The sequence below is a fragment of the Myxine glutinosa genome, chromosome 9, assembly GCF_964187855.1.
Source record: "Myxine glutinosa chromosome 9, kmMyxGlut1.1, whole genome shotgun sequence".
NCBI lineage: Eukaryota > Metazoa > Chordata > Myxini > Myxiniformes > Myxinidae > Myxine > Myxine glutinosa.
In genome coordinates this window covers 100,223,066-100,246,211 of record NC_136269.1, presented here as the reverse complement: position 1 = coordinate 100,246,211, position 23,146 = coordinate 100,223,066, and the positions used below count along the sequence as shown (strand labels likewise).

Here is a 23,146-nt window from a genome sequence, read left to right as displayed (position 1 = left end):
TTCCAAGCTCATAGCACAAACAGTAACACAAACAGATAAAGTGTTGATGCACCAAAAGAGGTTGATGGCAAGGCACACGTTAACATTAACCGGAACAAAACGGACCATTCCCGGACCTCTCTGAAAGCCCTGCAAATGCTTCCGGATGTTGTGATCCGGATTTTAAAAAACATTCCTTCAACATTCTTTTCAGGAAAAACAGGCACTCAATACTGTCGTTTTTATTTGCATTTTGAAAAAACATACAACCCAGAAGCAACATTCAGTTCACATTTCTTCTGTTTAGGCCTGCAAAAGCAAACATATGATCTAAAGGCAAAGAATATAAGGAACAATAACACGTTCTTTGTCTTGTACTAAAGTAAGATAAACTTATTTCAATATGTGAAATGTTTAACATCAAAAGTTAAGTGTCAAACAGAATTATTATAAACACATTTAATCAATGTAACAATGCCAATGTGTGGCCAATGAAGGAAATAAAATCACAAACACATCACTTTATATTTCTGTTCAACTTTCCTGAATTCAAAATGTACTTTTTTATTTCCATATAACAGTAATCTATCAACATATGGTGAAAGGGTGTTGAAGAAAACCAAAGGTAAAAGGCAAATAAGCATTACCTTTTACAATGTTAAGTACAAAAAGTGTGTATTCAAAAGATGTGAATGTACACAACAAAAATGGATCACAAGTCCTTTAAACATGGACTAATTAACCTCATCAGGAAACCAAATAACAGGCACAGAAAATTAACATGAAAATTAAAAAATCTCACAAATGGTTCAATCAAAACAAAAAATGCTGCAACAAAGAATGAAATTGACAAAAGTAAAAAAGTGAATGCTTCTGCTTGAGAATAAAAACTGAACAAGTCAGGAGATAACGATGGTTCATGAGCGAGCGGTATTCAATGACAAAGGACGGACTATAACTGAAACAGGTCCGGACTGGGGGGTCGGGGGCCCACGTGGCAGGTCCTTCAAAGGTCAAAGATTCTGAAATTTGTTGTAAAACTCGTATTTCATGATGTTTGTGATAATATAAGATCATGTACGACATTTCACCCGATCAGGAAGCGAACAATGCAATAAAACCATCAAAAGTCGACTTTTCTAAATTTCGTGACCTTGTGACCTTGACCTTGGGGCGAAAATGAAAAATCGAGCTCCGTGGGGCTAGACACATGACATTCGCCGAACCAAATACCGAAACCCCTGTCGGATTCCACCAACTCCCTCGGAGAAGATGGAGCTTGAACTCGATTACCCCCTAAAAAGACATCTTTTTCGGGCGTCGCTCCGCCCACGATGGGCGCAATACGCCCACTCTAGGCAGGACACAACTAGATCATGATATCAACCTCCCACCCAAGTTTCATCAAGATCGGATGATATCGGGTAGTTATGCTGCAGTAAGACAGACAGACAGACAGACACATAGACACACACCCATGACAAATATAGTGGTCACTCTGTTTGATAATTCGTGAACCAATACAGAACTCACATTTCTGCTCAGCACAAGTCAGCAGGGCTTCGTTGAGGAAAAATAATTTTGTGTCAAAAGGAAATACCGGTTGTAAATATATACAAAAAAACAACATAAAAATGTTTATCCCGCACACTTGTTTTATTAAGTTTATTTAAACTTCGACCCTCTGCTTTTTATTCATCAAATCCCCAAGCTATCTTTACACCAACATCCAATCACAACTAAGGATGACAAAACCTAGAAAGTAACAACTTTCCGAGTGAAATGGGTTTGTCATTTTTAGACTTGCGCCGTTATTCCCCGCCTTATGCAATTATTAATTTGGGGAAAATAGTATAGTTGCTTGTATTCATAAAGGCATTACCTATCAAGTAACAACCAATTTAATTTCTGGCAAGGAAAAACATAATATGCCCATCAGCATCACTGTGTTTTGCCATCAGGGCAAGATTTATATACAAGAAAGATGATGCTCCATCTTTGTGACGAACTCTATTTTGCTTCTCAAACACTGGACTGCCTTTTCCTAATGATATATTGAAGGCTGCACTTCATCTCAACATGTGGATGTCTTTACTATAACAACATTAAATGTGACCAAAACAAAGGGGAGGGAATTACCAAAGTCATGAACCAAAACCTCGTGAGATTTTAAAGCAGTTTATCTTGAAAGCAGACAGATTTGTAAATGTGCATGGGGTGATAAATCACTAAATGTAAAGGCAAATACATGGGAGTGAGACGAACGAAAGTGAGTGTTATTTTAACAAAACACAAGTTAACATTACATGAGATCAAAAAGGGGTTTAAAAAAATGAAACCAAGCTGAAGAAAGGAAGTCAAACAACTTCTCTGAATGTATAATCATGCTCATGTCATACAGGCATAAATGCAACCACCTGGCAGTGGCAGGTGACACTCAAAACAGAATTCATCAGCAGACAAAAAGCAACAAGAGGTATTAAAAAAGAAAAACACAGATATCACAAGAACCTGAGGAAGACTTTTTGACCATCAATTGGGTTTCTGTCACAAACTCGAATAGCCAGGGCCGCTTGTTCTTGACTTTCAAAACTAACAACTGCACGACATGAGTGTGCATAGATTCTTCTTTCTACTTCGATTGTATCTGAAATAATGTGATAGCCTTTAAAGAAATCCATAATCTGCTGAATATTCACCTTCAATGGCAGGTTTCCCATTTGAACCTTTCTTTGCCCAGATGGCAAATTCGTATGACACACGGTTTGATGACCAGGAACCTGATTTTTAACAATTGGAGAATCACCTGCAGCTTTCGCTCCCTTAAAACCTTGCCCGGGCATCAAATTCCCCTCTCCTTGCAGTTGCTCCTTTCCTTGCAGTTTTTCCTCTCCTTGCAGCTTTTCCTTTCTTTTCATTGAACTGGAGTCTGGTGGAATCGTAGGAAGCTGCAGTGAGTCAGAGCAGATGAACTTCTTCTTTTTCTTCTTCTTTCTTTTGCTCGGAATTATTCCCTGAAGCTTCAGACAGTGCCGCCTTGACCAGGGTTCTAGTGGAAATCTAAGAGGCGGCCGTGAGTCAGAGCCATGCGGCGATTGAAGAGTGCAATTGACAGTCACCTGAGCAAAGTTATTTTGTTGAGAAAAGTGTGGAAGAAAATGTTGTGACATGACCAAAGGCTGTTGTGATGGGGGAGGCAACCCACTGAAACGTGGTTGTGAGAAACCAAGACTTGGTCTAAACTGAGGATTTCCAGCAAAAGTAGGATGTGGATCTACCAAAGGCAACAGCCTTTGTTGCAATGGATGGGGCTGAGCAGGGCGATTTGGAGGAAGAGGAGAGGGAGGAACAGCAGGAGAATAAGGCAGGAGAAGAGGAGGAGGAGGAGGACGATGAAGAAAACGAAAAAGTTGTTGCAGAACTTCGAAAGGTGGTTGCAATGGAGGGGGCTGATGATGGGGAGCAGGAGGAAGAGGAGAGGGAGGAGGAGCAGGAGGAAGAGGAGAGGGAGGAGGAGCAGGAGGAAGAGGAGAGGGAGGAGGAGCAGGAGGAAGAGGAGAGGGAGGAATAGCAGGACAAGGCAGAATAAGAGGAGGAAGAGCAGGAGGGGGAGGAGAGGTAGGAGCAGGATGTTGTTGGAACTGAGAATTTCCAATAATAGAAGGGGCATGGATTCTTTGTGCTAAACAATGTGACTTAGTACATGATACTTGAGACTTGTTACACATATAGCGTCTGTACCTAAAAAACATATTGTTTGCAATTGGAATCAGGCAAACCAGCCAACCAGCCAGTTTCCTGCTTTGAAGATGTTGAGCATCTGAAACCAGTTTTTCAGAGATGAATGCCACCAAGGCTTCACTATCATTATCTTTAGAGATGATAAGAACATCGTCCTCTGAAACACCAAAACCTTCAAAAAAAATCTGCACTTCCTTCTTGCTGACATTTTTGGGGAGATTTTGCACAAGCAGACACTTTTTACTGAACTTCCTCAACTCATTTTCTTCGTTGATACGAAGCTCCGCCATCTTCTGTCTCATCATAATATTGGAAATGGAATGAACAAAAATCTTCTGTTTGCCAAGGTGCTGCCCAGTGCGACTGAGAGCATTTGAAAGATCTATTTGTGTGGAAAACTTAACAAATGCTTCCACGGATGCTCCTGCATTCATGAGATGTACTGGCTCAACTACAGACAGTTTGTTAAAGAACCACAACAATGTATATTTATCAGAGTGACTGGGCAAACCCGTGACATGAACACAGAGCTCAAGAGGTGACTGCGATTTTTCATGAGTGGAGGGGACATTCAGTCTTGTTAAATGCAACTCCTTATAGTAAATATGGTATGAATTTAAAGAGGAGCTTAAATGAGACTGATGGGGAGAAAGGTCAGGATGGGGAGAACGGTCGCAAAGGGGAGAACGGTCGCGAAGGGGAGAACGGTCGTGAAGGGGAGAACGGTCGCGAAGGGGAGAACGGTCGCGAAGTGGAGAACGGTCGCGAAGTGGAGAACGGTCGCGAAGTGGAGAACGGTAGCGAAGTGGAGAACGGTGGCGAAGTGGAGAACAGTCACGAAGTGGAGGACGGTCGCGAAGTGGAGAACGGTCGCGAAGTGGAGAACGGTCGCGAAGTGGAGAACGCTCACGAAATGGAGAATGGCCATGATGCGATGTGCGTGACTGCAATTGAGCTGATGCATTCTGAAGTGCATTGCTCCAATCATTCTCAGTTGCTGGATAAACCTCAACTTGGCACCTCCCCCCACAATGGTTAATATACTTGCCTTGTTGTTGCAATCCAGCAATTGCATCACTTGGTGTTGCAAATCGTACATAAGCTGTTCCAACACACTCCCCTTCTCGATCCTTGTTTAAAACCACGCACTCCACTTGCAACTTACCAAATAATAAATAAACATCATCTTCATCTGCATTTGATGGGAGTGCGCAGACCTGGACATACAAATTATCTGCAACATGAAGGGGCAAAGAGGAACTTTCACAAGTTAATGTATCTTCTTGCTCATTCAACGATTCCCAGTCCTTTAATATAATTAAATTTCGATTTCTTGACCTTCGACGGCTCTCCTCTTCACAGCTCAACCGGCGTATACCACAAAGGTATTCTACCTCAACAGGAAGGAAACCCTTCAAAATTGTGTTTTCTTTCTTCCTGTTACATTCTTTCCTTTTTGGTACAACATCCTGAACACAATTTTCTCGTAATGTGCTTTCCTTGCTGATGCTACCGCGACGTTTCTTCTGGACATCTTCACCCACCCTGCGACAATCTGCAGGCAATGTTGGTGCTTGAGCGAATGCACCCTCCATGCAAGGCTTCTCATTTTCTGTTCCTTTCAAATCTTTTGGAATAATTGCCTTGAGGGAAAGTTTTAAGTTTAAATTTGCAGACATTTTAAGAGCCTGCAGGTTAGACATGCTGCTAGATTCATCACAATTAGTACTTTTTAACTCTGGAGCTGGGTAATTCATTGTGGAATAACATTTTTCAAGATTAATTACATTTCGTCTGCTTGTTACAAGACTTCCCTGGTGATGGTCTTTATCCCCAGAAGCTTTCACATCATTTTCCCGAAGGTTATTCAAAATCCCTCTATCCCCAGGTGAATACAATCTTTCACTGCTTTTTGACCATGTCGATGTCAATCCAGGCAAAGTTGAACTAATACCATCCATTCCAGGATGACCAAGTCTATTAGAACTTGTATTCAAGTCCTGATCCTTGGAGCCAGTTGGTGTCAGATTTCCATGTTGTGCTGTTTCCAGTGGGAAAACTTCATGCAGCTTGAGTCCCTGTTGTAGCATCCTCTGTTGGTTGGGAAACTGTTCTCGAGTTTCCAGTGAAGATGTAGACCATGGAGGCGTAAATGGGATGTCATTTCTTGGTAAAACCCTTGGACCAGTGTTATGTGCATCTCCCAATTGTCCAATAGGCAAATGATGCTCACCAGAAAAATAGACATTCTGGGAAATGGCTGGAAGTATCCTTGGGTCATCTTTCTCATCACTCCGGGTTGTCCTTGTCTTTGACGAACCTCCATCAGAACACGAATGACTCCGCTCAATGGCACTTAGCATCAGAGACTTTCTACTCAGAAGCAGCCGGACCTTCGATCCCATTATCCTGCCTCCGCTTCGCTCCCTGGCAAGGCATGCATCCTCAACCTTCTCAAAAGCGATGTATGCCTCTCCAAGCTTCCCTCCAATTATGTGCACTCCTCCATTTGGGACAGCAAGACCCGTAAAGAAATGGCGGATATCCATTGGGCCTGCCGCATCAGGCAGTCCTTCCATGTGAATGACCACCGCCATGGCAGAGCACTCCGTCGATACTTGATTGTACACGTGTGCACCCGAAAAAACATGCACACACGAGCAAACACAGATGGGGGATGGGGACACAAGGGGAGAGGAAATTTCAATGAGGCAAGCCATAACAAGTTTTTAGTATTAATATCTGCAACAAGTTATTAGTATATGATGTTATTACGATGCTATTATAACGTTATTATGATAAAATTTCATAACAGGTTATTAGTATATGATGCTACCCATACTTTTTCCATGAAACCTTGGAAAGGGGAAAACTTTAAAAAATAACAAAAAGACTCATAATAATTGAATAAATTGCTGTAAATGGCAGTCAACAGCAAAAGGACATCAAGTCCATGTGACAAACTTGTTCTTTGCACAAGTGTGAGCCTTTCTCATAAGTCGGGTCATCTTCACTTCAACTACCAAAACTAGCGCATATATCGACTTTTTCTTGTTTTTTTCTTTCAAAACAACAGCTCCATCAACTAAAATGCACATCAAGCTTCCAATCAGAGAATACCGCATCAACATAATGCAGACAAATCACAAAAGGGGGCAAGTACAAATTGCAATTAAATTTCAGGAAAGATAAAACAAGACAGGAAGTTTAGGGAAACATAAAAGTAAAGTGGAAGGAAGGAAATGCAACAAACATATGGCAGGAAGAGAACAAAAATTCAACATTTTGAGTACGTGCAGAATTTATCATTAATCCTTGGTCTAACACAAAAAGAAAAAGAAAAAAAAATTATCATCTTTGAATTTAAAGTTGAAGACTTAGAAAAGCATGAAATAGAGATATCGTTTTGTCAGTCATTAACTTCCTACTGATCCATCAGTCATAACAATATTGAAGATGCCATAAGATCACCATGAACATCACTGTTTGTGTAAGTCCACCTTCCCTCCCTCCCCAACTTTATCCACAAATGAATTTCAGTTCAAATACCCTTTTATGAAAGTCCTTTAACAGCATTGCTCAGACCCATAGTGCCTCAGTTAACAATATTTCTCATTGAATGGTTAAACTCGATGCCCATTTGTATTTTTATTTTTTCATAAAATATATAAAATTTACAAATGCAACTTTTCTCAGCGAATAATTAATGAAAACGATATCTATCTATAATTCCAGTAATCTCTGTGTGTATGTCTGTGTGTCTGTCTGTGACCGCTGTTTCTCGACAACCACGGGTCCGATATACTTGAAACATGCCAGGTATATTGCTGGGGACCCGAGGATGTGCCTTTTCAAGGTTTCATATTAATCGGACAAGTAGTTAGCGAGCTATGTCCAAAAAACGATTCAACCAATCAGAGAGCAGCGAGCTATCACGTGTGCCGAACGTGGCGAACAGACTCTGCCTCGGACGGCACATTTGAGAGCGTATTCATTTATTTCACGTTGGCAAACTATGTTGGCGCTATGTTGGCGTTAAACTATGTTTTAAAACTAATTAAAACTACTTTGCGATTCATCGTAACTGCGATTCGTAACTGCCGTTCGCTTTGGCTTTGCGAATGGACCAAACCATTTCATGTAAATAGAGGGGGGGGGGGATTGTCACCGTACTCGCAAGCCGTTCGCTTTGGCTTTGCGAATGGACCAAACCATTTCATGTAAATAGAGGGGGGGGGATATAATTTTAGATATATATATAGTACGGGCATGCCCTAGTAAAAAAGAATGAGCAGAAGGGGTTCATCACATCAAAGCCAGGATGGCCTAAAGGTACGCACATCCGCCTCTAAGTTGTCCCGTCTGGGCTTGAATCCTAAACCAACTATAAACTGTCATCCTGCTGATTTACAGGCAGGGTGATTCATCAATATGTGTGCCATCCGGTGGACGTTAAACGGGTGTCCCTTCTGCCAGCATTAGTTGGTGGACGTTAAATATCTCACGGTGTCCGACGCGAAGAGTAGGAGAGCTATTGTCGACACTATTATCCAAGTACATTGCATACTTATAACTTCCTACGTATGTTTAATGGGGTGAAAACCCGACCACAAAAAAGAAAATAACCAAGTTTTTGCTGTACATATCTTGTATATTACAAAACATAATGAAGCTGCATGCGTCGGAAGCCTTCAAACCTATTGGCTGGACAGCTGGGTTAACTCCACCCACACAATCGTCAGGAAGGAAAATCATGCGTTTGCCATGTTGGTTTTCTGATGAGTATAAATTGTCTTTCAAAGTCTCAAAGTCACAATTGAACTAGATTGGCACTCAAGAGAGCACACACCTCAGGTCGGCTCAACAAGTTAGGTTTTGTATAGACAATAAAAGAGACTGGATCCAGATACAGTGCGTATCAAAAAAAGGTAATCCGAATTCGAGGGGTTAATATGCAAAGCTTATTTAGTTTGACAATTTACATGTGGTTTACCATTTATGAGGAGATCCTCAGCTTTCCATTGATGCCTTTCATGCATCATTGTTGTCACACATGACCGAGTACATGCTCATTGAAAAAGTTCAAATCACATTTTTACAAGTTTGGCTAATCGGTGCAAGACAGTTTTAAATGGACGCATTACTTGTCGACTGCCAAGTTGATTATGTAAAATTGTTAAGCTGGTCTGGTAATCATCGGTTGCGTCATCCTTTGTTTAAGATGGGTATTTAAGATGGGCCTACTTTCGAGACAGTCTGAGTCGTTGAAAAGATGGTTCAACTTACGACTGAACAGCAGACCTTCGTGGTTACCTTTCACCAAACTGGAAGTTTGCAGCGAACTTGTGATGCGTTCAGGGAACGTTTCCCAGAACGGGAGCCTCCAGCAGCCAAAACCATCTGGGCGAATGTTAGAAAATACCAAGAGCATGGCACTAGCTTCAACCACAAGGAGAATTCTGGTAGGAGGCACAGTGGGCGATCGGAAATGAACATTGCAGCAGTATGACAGCAAGTTTTGGAGCATCGGAGGGATACCAGTGCAATACGAAATGGGACGGGATTGCCTTGGGCAACATTCAACCGAATCACAAGACTGGACCTCCACCAACATCCATATCGGATTCACATCCGGCATCAACTTACGCCAGGGGATTTTGCCAGGAGGCTGGTGCTTGCCAGTTGGTTGATAGCACGTTGCGAAGCAGATGTCAATTTCCTGCGGTATCTCGTTATCGGCGACGAAGCTACTTTCGCCGTGGACGGCAAGGTCAATACCCATAATGTTCTTGAATATGCACCGACAGGACAACCCCCGGAATTTAATTTTGACACCAAAATGAATCGACAAAAGTGGATTGTTTGGTTGGGACTTTGTGGATGTGGTCAGGTCATCGGACCATTTTTCTTTCAAAGGAATGTCAATGGTAACAGGTATCTGCAGATGATCAATGATGAAGTTTTACCACAGCTGGAGGAGAACTTTGAGCGACAGGTTCGTGGTGTCTTCAGATATCTCTGGTGGGCCCAAGACGGCGCCCCAGCACATCCTCTTATTGCTGTCCGAGATCGACTGAGGGAACTCTTTGGAGACGGAGTCATTGACCTCAACCATGCAGTGGAATGGCCGCCAAGATCACCTGACCTCACACCATGTGATTATTTCCTTTGGGGACTGTTTTTTTTTTTTTTTTTTGTATACAGAGTCGAGGCTCGTGAAAGAGCTAACATTTATCAAACAAACAAATCAAACAAGCAAGCAAACAAAGTATATTGTTGTGGATTTGAGAATTGTGTTGTGTTTTTTATTATCGTTGTAAGTGTAATGAAGCTTGTGTAAATATCACCCTCCGTTTGTGTGTAAAGGTCAAAGGTCGTCCCTTAGTTAGTCCATATACAATCACGTAGCAAATCATAGATTTCCCTGTTCAGTAGTTATCTCATTATTATGTGTATTAGTTTAAGGCTTTGTCTTCCATTAATTGACACTCCATTGCATCGAATTCAAATAAGGTAGATTCCTTTCCAATTCCCCTTTTGGTCAGCTATTTCCAACTGCGTTCGCCGCTGCTGCTTTGGGGTTGCGGTTTTTGCCGCAAGACTCCATTAGCCACGAAGTAAACTCGGAGAAGAAGGGCGTTGGCCGCCCATCGTCATCAGGGGTGGAGCAAAAGAGCCCGTGCCAGCCAACCGGCACTGGAGTGAGCGACCCGGGAGGCGTGCCCTGGGAGCCCGCGGGTTGATCTCGAGGTGCGATATAAAAGCGCGCGCACAAGCCTTTTGAGGAGATGCGGCAGATGAGTTCAGATGCGTCAGAGAGTCGGCAGTCCACCGGGAGAGAGTTGAGTGGAGTTGTTCAGTTCAGTGGAGGAGGAGCAGTGAGGTCGAGCGCAGGAGGCGGAGGACGCGTGAGACAGCTGCCGGTGTGAAACCGAATACGTGGAGCTGCCGGCTCCTCGCTGCCAGCCCGAAGCAGAGCTGTGTTTGCCGGGTTTTCGCCTCGACCCCAAAGCGTGGATCGGAGCGCGCGCTTGAAGCTGGACCTCGACGCCTACCATCTGCCGGGACCCTCCTCTGCCGTCCCAAACCATTCCTGCCAGTCCATCCTTCTGTGTACGTGAGTTTGCTCTGTGTGTCTTGTCCCTGGGAATAAGTAAGACTGCCATAGGTAAGCTAGCGTTGCACTGTGTCCTTCTGGTCCGTCCCTCTTTCTGTAATTATTTTCTTATTCTTTCCATTCTCCTTGGTTCTTTTGGTCTTGTAAATAATAATAATAAATTAGATTTGTTCTTCCTACTTTGCCTTTCTTTCCTTTGCATCCGTTTCGTCTTTGTGATTTCCCAATTGAATACCTGTGGCACGATTTGGCCAACGTTCAGGATCGGGTTAGTCGCTGCTAATGGCTTGAACGTCGGGTTGCTAACACCGCTCGGCAATTGTAACATCTAAAACCGGGGTTTGAGCGGGAGTCCCTCCCTTGCTCGCGGTCAGGAGTGGCACTCAGGTCCTTGGGACTTTTTGTAGACCAAATACCCTGGCTGCTCCCGACCGGGAGGAGCGTTGGGACCCCCAGGACTCACGTCGGTCAGTCGCGGACAAGGGGATTGACCCCCCCCTTCTTAAGGGGAGAAGGCCGACGGAGAGATCCGTAACAAATTGGTGTCAGGAGTGGGATTCAGGTCCTTGGGACTTTTTGTAGACCAAATACCCTGGCTGCTCCCGACCGGGAGGAGCGTTGGGACCCCCAGGACTCACGTCGGTCAGTCGCGGACAAGGGGATTGACCCCCCCTTGAGAAGGGGAGAAGGCCGACGGAGAGATCCGTAAAAATTGGTGTCAGGAGTGTCGGATTCGGACCCGAAGCGCGAATAGCGCGCTCAAAATTTCGAGTGGCCCGAGATTTTATTTTTAACATCCTAAATTTAAAATCGTGCCATGGATGGTCAAGGCGATGGGAATGCCGGTGGGGGAATTAGAAGAGGGGTTAGGGGTAACCCAGGACCAGAGGGAGGAAATGGAGGAGGAGAGAAATGAGGATGTGGTTGAGGGGGCTTCAGGTACACAAGATGGCGCCCTCGCGCACGAGGGTTCAGGCGCACAAAATGGCGCCTCGCACGAGAGCCGGGCCCGCTGTGCCAGCGGGCTTTGACATGCAGCAGTTCATGGCACGGTTCAGCGAATATATGGCGGAGTCGAAGTGCGACAACGAAAAGAGAAGCAGGGAAATGAAAGAAATAAGGGATAAGGTAAGGGGGAGCAGATGTGAATTGACCGAAAAAATGGGAAGCCAAAGTGAAGGGTTGGAAAGCAGAATGAGGGACGAAGCGAGGGGTACCAGTGAGCAATTGAGACAGGGTTAAGTAATATGGGAAATAAATTTGAGAGTTTAGACAATAAATTTGAGGGGTTAGACAATAAATTTGAGAGTTTAGACAATAAATTTGAGGGGTTAGACAATAAATTTGAGGGGTGAGACAATAAATTTGAGGGGTTAGACAACGGGATAAAAGGGATGAAGAATGGGTTAACGGGGCTAGAAGACAAGATGGAAGGCAAATTGAGGGAAATAGGGGAGCAATCCGCCCGGGAAATCAAACAGATGGGGAACCAGATAGAGGAGGTGAAAATCGGGTTGGAAGGTAAATTGGATGCTCAGAGGCATGAATTGGAACAGATGAGGGCGGCATCTACCAAAGAGATGGGAGAAATGGGGGAGGAGATAAGACGAGGTGTGGGCGAGGAGGTCTCGGGGGTACGCGAGGAGGTAAAGCGAGGTGAGGAGCGTATGAAGAAAGAGGTGAGAACTAGTACGGCTAGGTTACAGGGGGGCATAGAAGATCTAACGAGGGGAGTGGAACAGCTGACGGTGGGACAAAAGGAACTAGTGGAGCAGGTGGAAAAGAACACTGCGGTACTAGGAGGGTTGAAAGCGACACAACAAGAAATCAAAAATGAATTAATAGCGACGAAGAAGGAATGTCGGATGGTACATGAGGGGCTGACAAAGAGGTTGGACGAGGTAACGGAAGCGATGGAGACGAAGGACCGGGAGGTGAGGACGCACATAGAAACGGTCAAGGTGGCCTTAGAGGACGAAATTGAGGGGGCGCACCGGGAAATGAAAGAGGTGAAGCAAAAGTTAGAGGATGTGGAAGAGGGGGTGAGTGAAATTAAGAAGAGACGGAGGGAAACTAAGAGGGAGATAAAGGAGGAAGTGATGGAATATGTGCAGGGTCGGTGCTCAAATCGTGATGGTGTGCTTGCTAACCAAATAAAGAGTTTGCAGGTGGCGGAGGAGGAACGAAGACAAGGTGTCAAGGTGAGTGGCGATATACTCGGAAATGTATATGGTGTGAGGGGAGATTCAGTCGGCTTGGGTGTTGATTTTGACCCGGGTGTTCGTGAGAGGCCGCGGGTGAGGTGTGCGACAGGTACGGAGTGTGAAGGTGGAGGTGTGCGAGGATGTCCAACTATGGGGTGTGTGAGGAAAAAGTGCGTGCCGAGGAGTGAGTGTGCTCTCGAGAGTGAGTTGGTCATAGCGCAAGTGCGGGGGGGCACATGGAAGCGCGTGATGGGGAGTGTTACAGGGGATGTCACGAAGGAGTGCACACCTGTGGTGAGTGTTACGGAGGGTGTAACGGGAGAGTGTGCGCAAGAGGATGCGTGAAAAAGGTGTGTAACAGAGGAGTGCATGATTACAGAGTGCGCTGTCAAGAGTAAGGGTGAATGCACGACCGAGTGTGGTGGTGAAAGTAGTGAGAGTGACACGGAGCACGAGTTGGTTGTGGCAGGTGAGAGAGGATGCACACCTGGAATGGAAGGATGTACACCTGGAATGACCTGGAATGGTCGAGCGCGTGTGGGGATGCACGCTTGAGCTGGTAGTGGAGCACGTGATTGGGTGTGCGAAGGAGAGCACACCCATGGTTGTCACAGAGGATGTGACCGAGGAGGGGGTGCGAAGAGGTGTGTTGGTGAGGTGTGCGAACGACGAGTGTGTGCTAAGGTGTGCGGTGGTCAGGTGTGTGACGAAGTCTATGAGTGTACAGGGGGGGGTGTGTAAGAGAAGGTGCAATAACGGAGAGCATGGAGACAGCTGGATGTGTGAGCAAGGAACGGAACGCGGGGTGTGGACATGCAAGTGGAGCATCGACGTTAACCGGGTTAGCGGTTAGATCGACTTGTAGCCGGAGCGAGCCCTCGGTTCATGCCGGGCTTCGTGTGCCGCGGGAACCAGCGGGGATCGTAACCGCGGCGGTTTCGAAAGAACCGCCGTACGGGATCCACGCCGGGCCGCGCGCTGAACGGCCGCGTCCGTGCTCCGCTAGGCGGAACGGGCGGCCCGGTAAGAAGGGTCGGGACGGCGAACCCTTTTGGTTGCGGCGTTCTGGCAGGGTGAGATCGGGTCATCAGGCGGGAGACCGAAAGACTCCGCGCTGAGGTGGACCTTGGGATCTCGGCCTGAGCGAACCCCCTTCCCTGCACCGAATGCCGGACGGATCCAACCGCCGGCAACAAACCACCCGCATTCATTGCTCGGCTTCGCGAAGCCGAGCTTTGGAGATGAATTGGCGCACCGAGAGGCTCCAGTGAGTGGACTGTGATGACGATAGTGTTTTGGACCCGAAATTGAGATAGAAAAATTTGATGATTGGCAATGATTGGTAGAAGGATTGGCAGTGATTGGAAAATTTTTGATTGGTTGCAATTGGATGAGCCAAATTGATAGTGGGAGATACCCGATGTGAGGGGATGGCAACTCTGCCATCCCTCCCACCGGGGGCAAAGGAGCAATAGTTTTATGGGGTTTATGGCAGTGTAAGCTCGCCGACGGAGGGTGTGGATAATGTGTAGGGACCTAGAAATGACCATAGGTAACGGTAAGGTAAGTAGCAACATTGGACAGGTAGTCGGGGACATAGAGAGGGTAGTTGGATAATAATGACGAGGGAGCGCAATAATGAAAGGGGCGACGGGGAAGCGCGAGTTTCAGAGGGGAGTAGTCAGATCAGATGATGCCGTGTGTTTGAGAATTGAAAGTGTATGGAGCAGTGAGTGAGGAACAATTGTGATTGCACAGGTGTGCAACTAAACAGGTGTATGGAGCAGTGCATGAGTGAGTAATAGTGAGTGAGTGTTGTGTTGACCAAATGGTCCTGGGAAGAAGGAGGGTGTAGCGAGCACCAGGAGTGATGGCACAGGTGTGCAAATCCAGTTGTATGGAGAATGGTTGTGTGGAATACATGGAGTATGGAATATATATGGAGTATGGAATGGATGGTGTGGAGTGAGTATGGTGAAAACAGTGGAGTGGAGTGGATGGTGCGAAGGGAGTGTATGGGGAGGATGGACCCCATCACGAATACCCGGGGAGGGTAGTTTAAGAGTTAGGTAGAGGGAGTAGGTAAATTGTGGTTGGATATTGGCATCTGTGGTGCGTGTGGAAGAATGGTGTTTGGATGGGTGCATTAGTGACGTGGAAATGGCTGGGCGTGTGGCCTGCTAGTGTGTGTAGTTGGTTGGGCACTCCACCACTGTGAGGATGTCGGCCAGGTGAGGCCGCAGGTGGGCTCTGGGAGCCGTTAGAGTTGTGGATGGGGCCCGAGGATCCGGAGGACGGACCCGGGTAGGCCAGTGCCAGAGGGCACCGAGTGGGGAGAGCGCCAGAGGGCCTTCCCCAGTTAGATAGGTTAGGTGAGGAGCAGGTAAGCTCGGAGGCAACTGCAGTGGTGGAGGTGTGCAGGTGGTAGACCTGCTGGGAGAGCCACACGACCCAGACCTGAAATTGTGCAAAGGCACAGGGAGTTGAATCGGGGGAGTGAGACCCCAAATTGATAAGCACCACAGTTTGGTCAAAGGGAATTTGGTTCTTAAAACCGCATAGAGTAAGATTGCCAATGGTTTGGCAGGGAAAGACCTCGGGTAGTGTAAAGTGTATTAAAGTCATTTAGAGGATAGTTCGGATTGAAGTCTCCTCGCACCATCTACATCCACTCACCTGGGGTGACGTAACTCAACACCCATGCCATGTTTATGATTTTTGTGCAAATGTTTGGAATGTGAGACGCATCATGACGTGGGTGTGTCATTGTGTTGTGTTCCATCTCTCCCTCCTTATGAGGATTGATGATGAATTGGTGATGGCAAATTTTGGTTAGAGGGATTGTGGTGACGAATTTGGTATAGGGGAGATATAGGGAAGACGAGACAGTAGCGACGAATTTGTAAAAGTGTAGATTGGTTTTGTGTACATGTGGGGTAAGGGCAAGGGTCGAGTAGGTAACAGGGGGGGGGGGTGACGTACAGTAGGGACGAGCTTTCTCACTTCGCTCTCCGTACGCACCTCATCTTGCATTGCCTTGTTTGATGTGTACCCTTGTGACCTTACCCCTCGCTCACCTGTCTTTTGTTCCCCTGTCTCCCACCCGAGGACTATGCTCTCTGGGCACCGAGGGGAGCGTGCGGGAGTCCGCCATTGTGTACCCGAAACTCCCGCAACCAGCTGTCTGCATCGATGCACCACTTATGGACCACATGTCTGTGGCTGAGCACCACTCATGGACCCCACGGGTTGGGGCATGGCCCCTCTGCTGGAATCGGCCAGGTTGGCCGGAGGAAGATCTTGCTTGCAGACCTCGGTCACGTGGCACCTATGCCCCACAGGTGAACCACCCGTAGTCGGCCCCCTGTGGGCCATAAATTAAAAAATGGACACGTTTTGTGCTTTTTAAAATTACAGTGGTACCTCGGCTTACGAGTGCCCCAACGTACGAGTTTTTCGGGATACGAGCCGTCGCTCGGGCGGTTTGTTGCTTTGGGATACGAGCCGAGATCCGATGTACGAGCTCAAAAAATTTATTTTTTTGAATTTTCCGGTTGTGGCTTCCGGTTCCGGTCACGTGGTTATCTTGCCGTGAAAGCATCTCTGCTTGGATATAAAACACGCAATCGTCGAAATACATTAGCGAGGAATCTCCTTGCTCCAGCCGGTGACGTCATCGGCGGGGATCCCCGCCTCCAGAGTGGCTGGTCACGTGACCGCCAAAGCGTGTCGCGCGTGCGGGTATAATGAGCTACACCTGTGGATCACGTGACCACGGAAGCACGCCTCGCTTGAGAGGCATGGCTTTCGGTTTGCGTTTTGCTTTATAAGGCGCGATAAATGGGCTTTTGAGTGTTAGCGGTTCATGGCGTTGACGGTTCATGGCGGTTCATGACGGTTCATGGCGTTGGCGGTCAAAAACCCATTACATCAATTTTACCAGGCACTGTACAGTAAGTACAGTGGACACCAAATGCACGGTGGAAGGCTAGAAGTAGAAGATCGTCCAAGACAAGTGAGAATAAGCCATACTTTGGAGATGACGTCATTCGCTGGTCCGATAACCAAAGATGTGGTATAAAAAACCAGGTGAGCTAACAATGCAGCAATGAAGGAATTCGGCCAAGGCACCGGCACACAACGACCTACCTACATCGAAAGACTCAATGCCAATGGTGACAGAAGCCAAGACGGCCGGCTTAAACACCGCCGAAAGACCACGGTGTACCAACTTACGATGCAGAACATCTTGCACTTAATATGATGACAACAGGTGCCATCCTCTGACGTACCATTACAGGTACAGGTACAGTACACGTGAGCACAGAGCAAAAGTTCACTGAAACCGAGATTAAGAAAAAAGAAAAAACACCTCGTGGTCCGTGCTCGATATCCGAGTTTCAATCTTTTCAAACACATGATGCTCTCGGTCACGGTATCTCCTGCGAGCTGCTTCTCCTTCAACCACACAAACAACAACTTCTCCATATCTTCATGGATAGAGGTCCAGTTTATTTCTTTACATTCTCTTGTATTATGTACAGTATATACGAGGTCGTGCTTGTTTATACATTATTTGTTATTTATAAAGTACATTTTTGTTATTTAAAAGCACCTAACAAAAAAAATTGGTGTTTTTTTTTTGAGGCTGGAACGGATTAATAGCATTTCAATGCATTTGAATGGGAAAATTTGCTTTGACTTACGAGCGATTTGGCTTACGAGCTCCGTCACGGAACGGATTAAACTCGTAAGCCGAGGTACCACTGTATGTCTAAATCGGCCGCCAGCAAGAAGACGAAGTTGACAACATGTGGAAGAATAATGGCCAGCAGAGGGAGCCAAAGAGGAAGACCAGCACCAGGGGTTTGTTTATTGTTTATTATTGACTGTGGTGAAAGTGCACTCCGGTGCGTTTTGGTGCTTTATGGTGCTGGTTATTGGTATGGTGCGTCGATGCAGGGCAGGCTGTCTCCCCCCCCCAAAAGAACTATCACAGGTTCTGGGTTGCGTTTTGTAAATACAAGTAGTGTCAATTGTAAATAATGCTCCCCACCGTAAATGTGTAGTTTGAAGACAATTCCGCAATTCGGTTAGCTGTGGGCGTAAATCTGTTAGATAGGGTGCAATGCAGCAGGGGGACATACTTATTTGTGTTTTAAAACTGTCACACTCAGGGTCAGGTTAAATGTAGAGGGAACTACACCTACGTGTCACACTAAAGGTAAAAGTTTAATAGGCCCGGGACGTACCTAAGAGGAGGAGGGTGCAGTGTTGTGGATTTGAGAATTGTGTTGTGTTTTTTATTATCGTTGTAAGTGTAATGAAGCTTGTGTAAATATCACCCTCCGTTTGTGTGTAAAGGTCAAAGGTCGTCCCTTAGTTAGTCCATATACAATCACGTAGCAAATCATAGATCTCCCGGTTCAGTAGTTATCTCCTTATTATGTGTATTAGTTTCAGGCTTTGTCTTCCATTAATTGACACTCCATTGCACCGAATTCAAATAAGGTAGATTCCTTTCCAATTCCCCTTTTGGTCAGCTATTTCCAACTGCGTTCGCCGCTGCTGCTTTGGGGATGCGGTTTTTGCCGCAAGACTCCATTAGCCACGAGGTAAACCCGGAGAAGAAGGGCGTTGGCCGCCCATCGTCATCAGGGGTGAAGCAAAAGAGCCCGTGCCAGCCAACCGGCACTGGAGTGAGCGACCCGGTAGGCGTGCCCTGGGAGCCCGCGGGTTGATCTCGAGGCGCGATATAAAAGCGCACGCGCAAGCCTTTTGAGGAGATGCGGCAGATGACTTCAGATGCGTCAGAGAGTCGGCAGTCCACCGGGAGAGAGTTGAGTGGAGTTGTTCAGTTCAGTGGAGGAGGAGCAGTGAGGTCGAGCGCAGGAGGCGGAGGACGCGTGAGACAGCTGCCGGTGTGAAACCGAATACGTGGAGCTGCCGGCTCCTCGCTGCCAGCCCGAAGCGGAGCTGTGTTTGCCGGGTTTTCGCCTCGACCCCAACGCGTGGATCAGAGCGCGCGCTTGAAGCTGGACCTCGACGCCTACCATCTGCCGGGACCCTCCTCTGCCGTCCCAAACCATTCCTGCCAGTCCATCCTTCTGTGTACGTGAGTTTGTTCTGTGTGTCTTGTCCCTGGGAATAAGTAAGACTGCCATAGGTAAGCTAGCGTTGCACTGTGTCCTTCTGGTCCGTCCCTCTTTCTGTAATTATTTTCTTATTCTTTCCATTCTCCTTGGTTCTTTTGGTCTTGTAAATAATAATAATAAATTAGATTTGTTCTTCCTACATTGCCTTTCTTTCCTTTGCATCCGTTTCGTCTTTGTGATTTCCCAATTGAATACCTGTGGCACGATTTGGCCAACGTTCAGGATCGGGTTAGTCTCTGCTAATGGCTCGAACGTCTAGTCAGGTTCACTTTGTTAACAAATATAATTTAGTTCAAAATTTTTGGAGATTAGCAAAACTATACATTTTTGGAATATTCAGAGCATGGGGAATCCAAAAATTAATGTTTACATTTGCGTAGACACCTTTGCGAAAATGACACTCAGGACAGTGATGAAGATAGTCAGGTTCACTATGTTAACAAATATAATTTCGTTCAAAATTTTGGGAGATTAGCAAACCTGTACATTTTTGGAATCAGAGCATGGAGAATCCGAAAATCAATGTTGGCATTTGCACAAACACCTGCATGGCCGCCATTTTGGATTTTCAAAATGGCCGCCATAAAATACATATTTTGCGCTATCTCGGCTTCTAGTCAACCTAGAGACTTAATTAAATATGCTAATCCTATGTTTTCTGGGTCAAGGAATCCAATAAAGGCCTCAAAATAGTGCTCAGGATTATAGAAAAGCAACAAACAAAGGTGATTGAAAACCATTGTCTTTATATTTGTGATATAACTATTACATAATACATGATATTGCAAGTTCTTTGAAGTTATAGGTTGTTATAGGAAGTATCAGATTGAACTATAAGTCCTATACACAGGACCTACGAGGTCTATACCGTTCAGGAATATGCTTTTACAGATCTTCATCACTGTCCTGAGTGTCATTTTCGCAAAGGTGTCTACGCAAATGTAAACATTAATTTTTGGATTCCTCATGCTCTGAATATTCCAAAAATGTATAGTTTTGCTAATCTCCAAAAATTTTGAACAAAAAAACATAGTGAACCTGACTAGTCGGGTTGCTAACACCGCTCGGCAATTATAACATCTAAAACCGGGGTTCGAGCGGGAGTCCCTCCCTTGCTCGCGGTCAGGAGTGGCACTCAGGTCCTTGTGACTTTTTGTAGACCAAATACCCTGGCTGCTCCCGACCGGGAGAAGCGTTGGGACCCCCAGGACTCATGTCGGTCAGTCACGGACAAAGGGATTGACCCCCCCTTCTTAAGGGGAGAAGGCCGACGGAGAGATCCGTAACAATATAATAGGACCGTGGGTAGTGAAAGAGCGGAGAGGGAGTGAAAGAGCGGAAGAACAGGCTTTTAGGACCCGTGGGCTGATGCCGTCAGGTCCAGTTGCAGAATCAGAGTCGAGGGTTGACAGAAACTTTTCCACCTTGTCAGGAGGAAAGGACACGGAGTCCAGGAGCAGCTGGGTATGACTGGGTACGGTGGGTACAGAGAGGGATGGGTTTGGGACACAAGATTTAGAGGCAAACACAGAGTTGAGGCATTCAGCTTTTTCACGTGTGAAGTCAGCTGTGTAGCCGTTTGAGGTAAGGGAGGGGATGGAGGGCGAACAAACATCAGAAACAGATTTGACCAGACGCCACCAGGATTTGGAAGAGGGAAACACATAAGAGAGTTCGGTCTTGAGTACGGATAGATATTGTTTCCTGGCTCTCCTGAGGGTGGACACACACTTGTTTCGGGCTTTGTGAAAGGAAATGAGATTTCCTTCCGTTGGATTTGCTTTCCAGGAGACGAAGGCAAGTTGTTTCTGGGCAACAGCCTCACCACAAGATTCCGTGTACCATGGACGGGAGGAAGGGTATGACAACTGAAGACGAGACTGGATAAATCTGTGCATGAGAGAGAGCAATTTACTTTGGAAGAATTCTCAGGATGAGTTGATGTCAGAGGTGGTAGAGATGGGAGACCAGTCCAGATGATTGATGGCTGCTTGAAGACCGTGCCAGTTGGCCTGAGTGAAATGCCAGACTCGTCGACGCTGAGCAGTCTCCCTGAGAATGGTCAGAGAGATGTCCACTTTAACAAGCACATGATCAGATGAGCCGATTGGAGCAGAAGAAGAGCAGCAGACATTTTCAGGGAAGTTAGTCATAACCAAGTCCAGAAGAGAAGATGCTCCGTTGACTGAGATCCGGGTCGGGAAATTGACATATTGTGTCAGTCCCAGTGAGTCGCAGAAGTCCTTTGCTGAGGAGCCATGGCTGGTGAGAGAGGGACCCACACCCAGCCAACTGGCATGGTGACAATTGAAATCACCACATATGAGGAAGAGAGAGTTGGGATGAGTAGATAGAAGTAGGTCCATATTATCAGACAGCGAGATGTAGATGGAGTCATCACTGTTTGGTGGACGGTACAACACACATATGGACAAGAGGTGGGAGCGAAGGGGAAGCCGTAGCCAGAGGTATTCCTGGGGGTGAGGTGGAGAGAGTGCAGTGCAGGGCAAGTGAGGAGGAGAGTTTTTGATAAAGATAGCAACCCCACCTCCAGGACGAGGCTCAGGTCTATCATACCGGAGGAGGGAGTAGCCCGGGAGAGATACTAAGTAATCGGAGACATCATGAAGGAGGAAAGTTTCTGTTAAGCAGATCACGTCTGGTTTGTCAGAAGCAACCTGTATGGAGAGATCAGTTAAGTTTGAACGAAGGCCCCGGATGTTTGAGGTCCATACCGTTAATGAAGAGGAAGGGGGAGCATCGGATACAGAAAAGGGGGGAGGAGGGGTAGGGTAAGATGTGGAAGAGGTGGAAGAGGTAGGGAGAGCTGTTGAAGGTGTGTCAGAGATTTCAGAATAGCTCGGAGAAAGGGAAGGATGGGGCGGACAAAAGGTTTGATGGTGATTGGGTGAGGCACAATGAGGTGTTATTTGAGGAGGGGGAAGAGCGAGGCAGAAGGTTGGGGGAGATGGAGGTGAGAGTTGGAAGGGGGAAGAAGCGGGGAGGATGCTTTGAGGAGGGGGAGTGAGAGGGGGGAAATTGAGAAGAAATTAGGGTGGGGGGATTTGAAGGGGAGGGGCGAGGGGGGAGTTTAGGAGGGAAGGGACAAGGGGAGGGATTTGAAAGGGATGGGATATGGGGGAGATTTGGAGGGGAGGGGCAAGGGGGAAGATTTGAAAGGGATGGGTGATGGGGAAGATTTGGAGGGGAGGGGTGATGGGGAAGATTTGGAGGGGAGGGGTGAGGGGGGGGGTCTTGGAGGCGAGGGATGTGGGGGGAGTTTAGGAGGGAAGGGGCAAGGGGGGAGATTTGAAAGGGATGGGTGATGGGGAGGATTAGGAGAGGAGGGGCAAGGGGGAAGATTTGAAAGGGATGGGTGATGGGGAAGATTTGGAGGGGAGGGGTGATGGGGAAGATTTGGAGGGGAGGGGTGAGATTTGATTTTAGAAAGTGTACGATTAATGGGAAACGAACATTTATTGCAAAATGAGTTTCTTGTGACCTTCGAGTCAAAAATACGTTTTAGGATGCTGGAGGGAGGGTGGAGTGCAGGAGAGTTTAGGGAATGTAGAAAAGAATCATTGTAAGAGATGGAATTGGTTTTTTTTTTGGGATGAATAGATTGTAATATAGATTTAATAATTGTAATATAGTAATAAATAGATTTAAATAACAAGGTGTTCGTAACTCCTCCCCGTGATCTTGACGAATTGCAGGGCCGTATTCGACATGAAGTGGATGCTTTGCGCAATGACCCGGCTATGGTGAGACGAGCATGCTCCACCGCTGTGAGCTTTTTGTTGAAAGGGGAGGTGGACATGTTGAAGGTGTGGGTGCATAAAGGCCAATCATTCCTGAGAAAAGTTCACATCTGACGTTCATTTTGCACCAATTATCCTGACTTGCATCGATTAGCCAAACTTGTAAAAATGCGATGTGAACTTGTCATT

At 46.4% G+C, this 23,146-nt stretch overlaps 1 protein-coding gene across 2 annotated transcripts in view; it reads right to left on the bottom strand.

The window, feature by feature from the left end:
- Positions 1-205: 205 nt before the first annotated feature.
- LOC137435183 (uncharacterized) overlaps positions 206-23,146 on the bottom strand; it is a 48,510-nt gene continuing 25,569 nt past the window's right edge. For both annotated transcript variants that reach the window (XM_068128735.2, XM_078784582.1), the window contains exon 2: positions 206-6,337. In XM_068128735.2, coding sequence (XP_067984836.2) covers positions 2,481-6,317 — 3,837 coding nt within the window. In that variant the 5' untranslated portion in view covers positions 6,318-6,337 and the 3' untranslated portion in view covers positions 206-2,480. The remainder of the gene's footprint in view (positions 6,338-23,146) is intronic.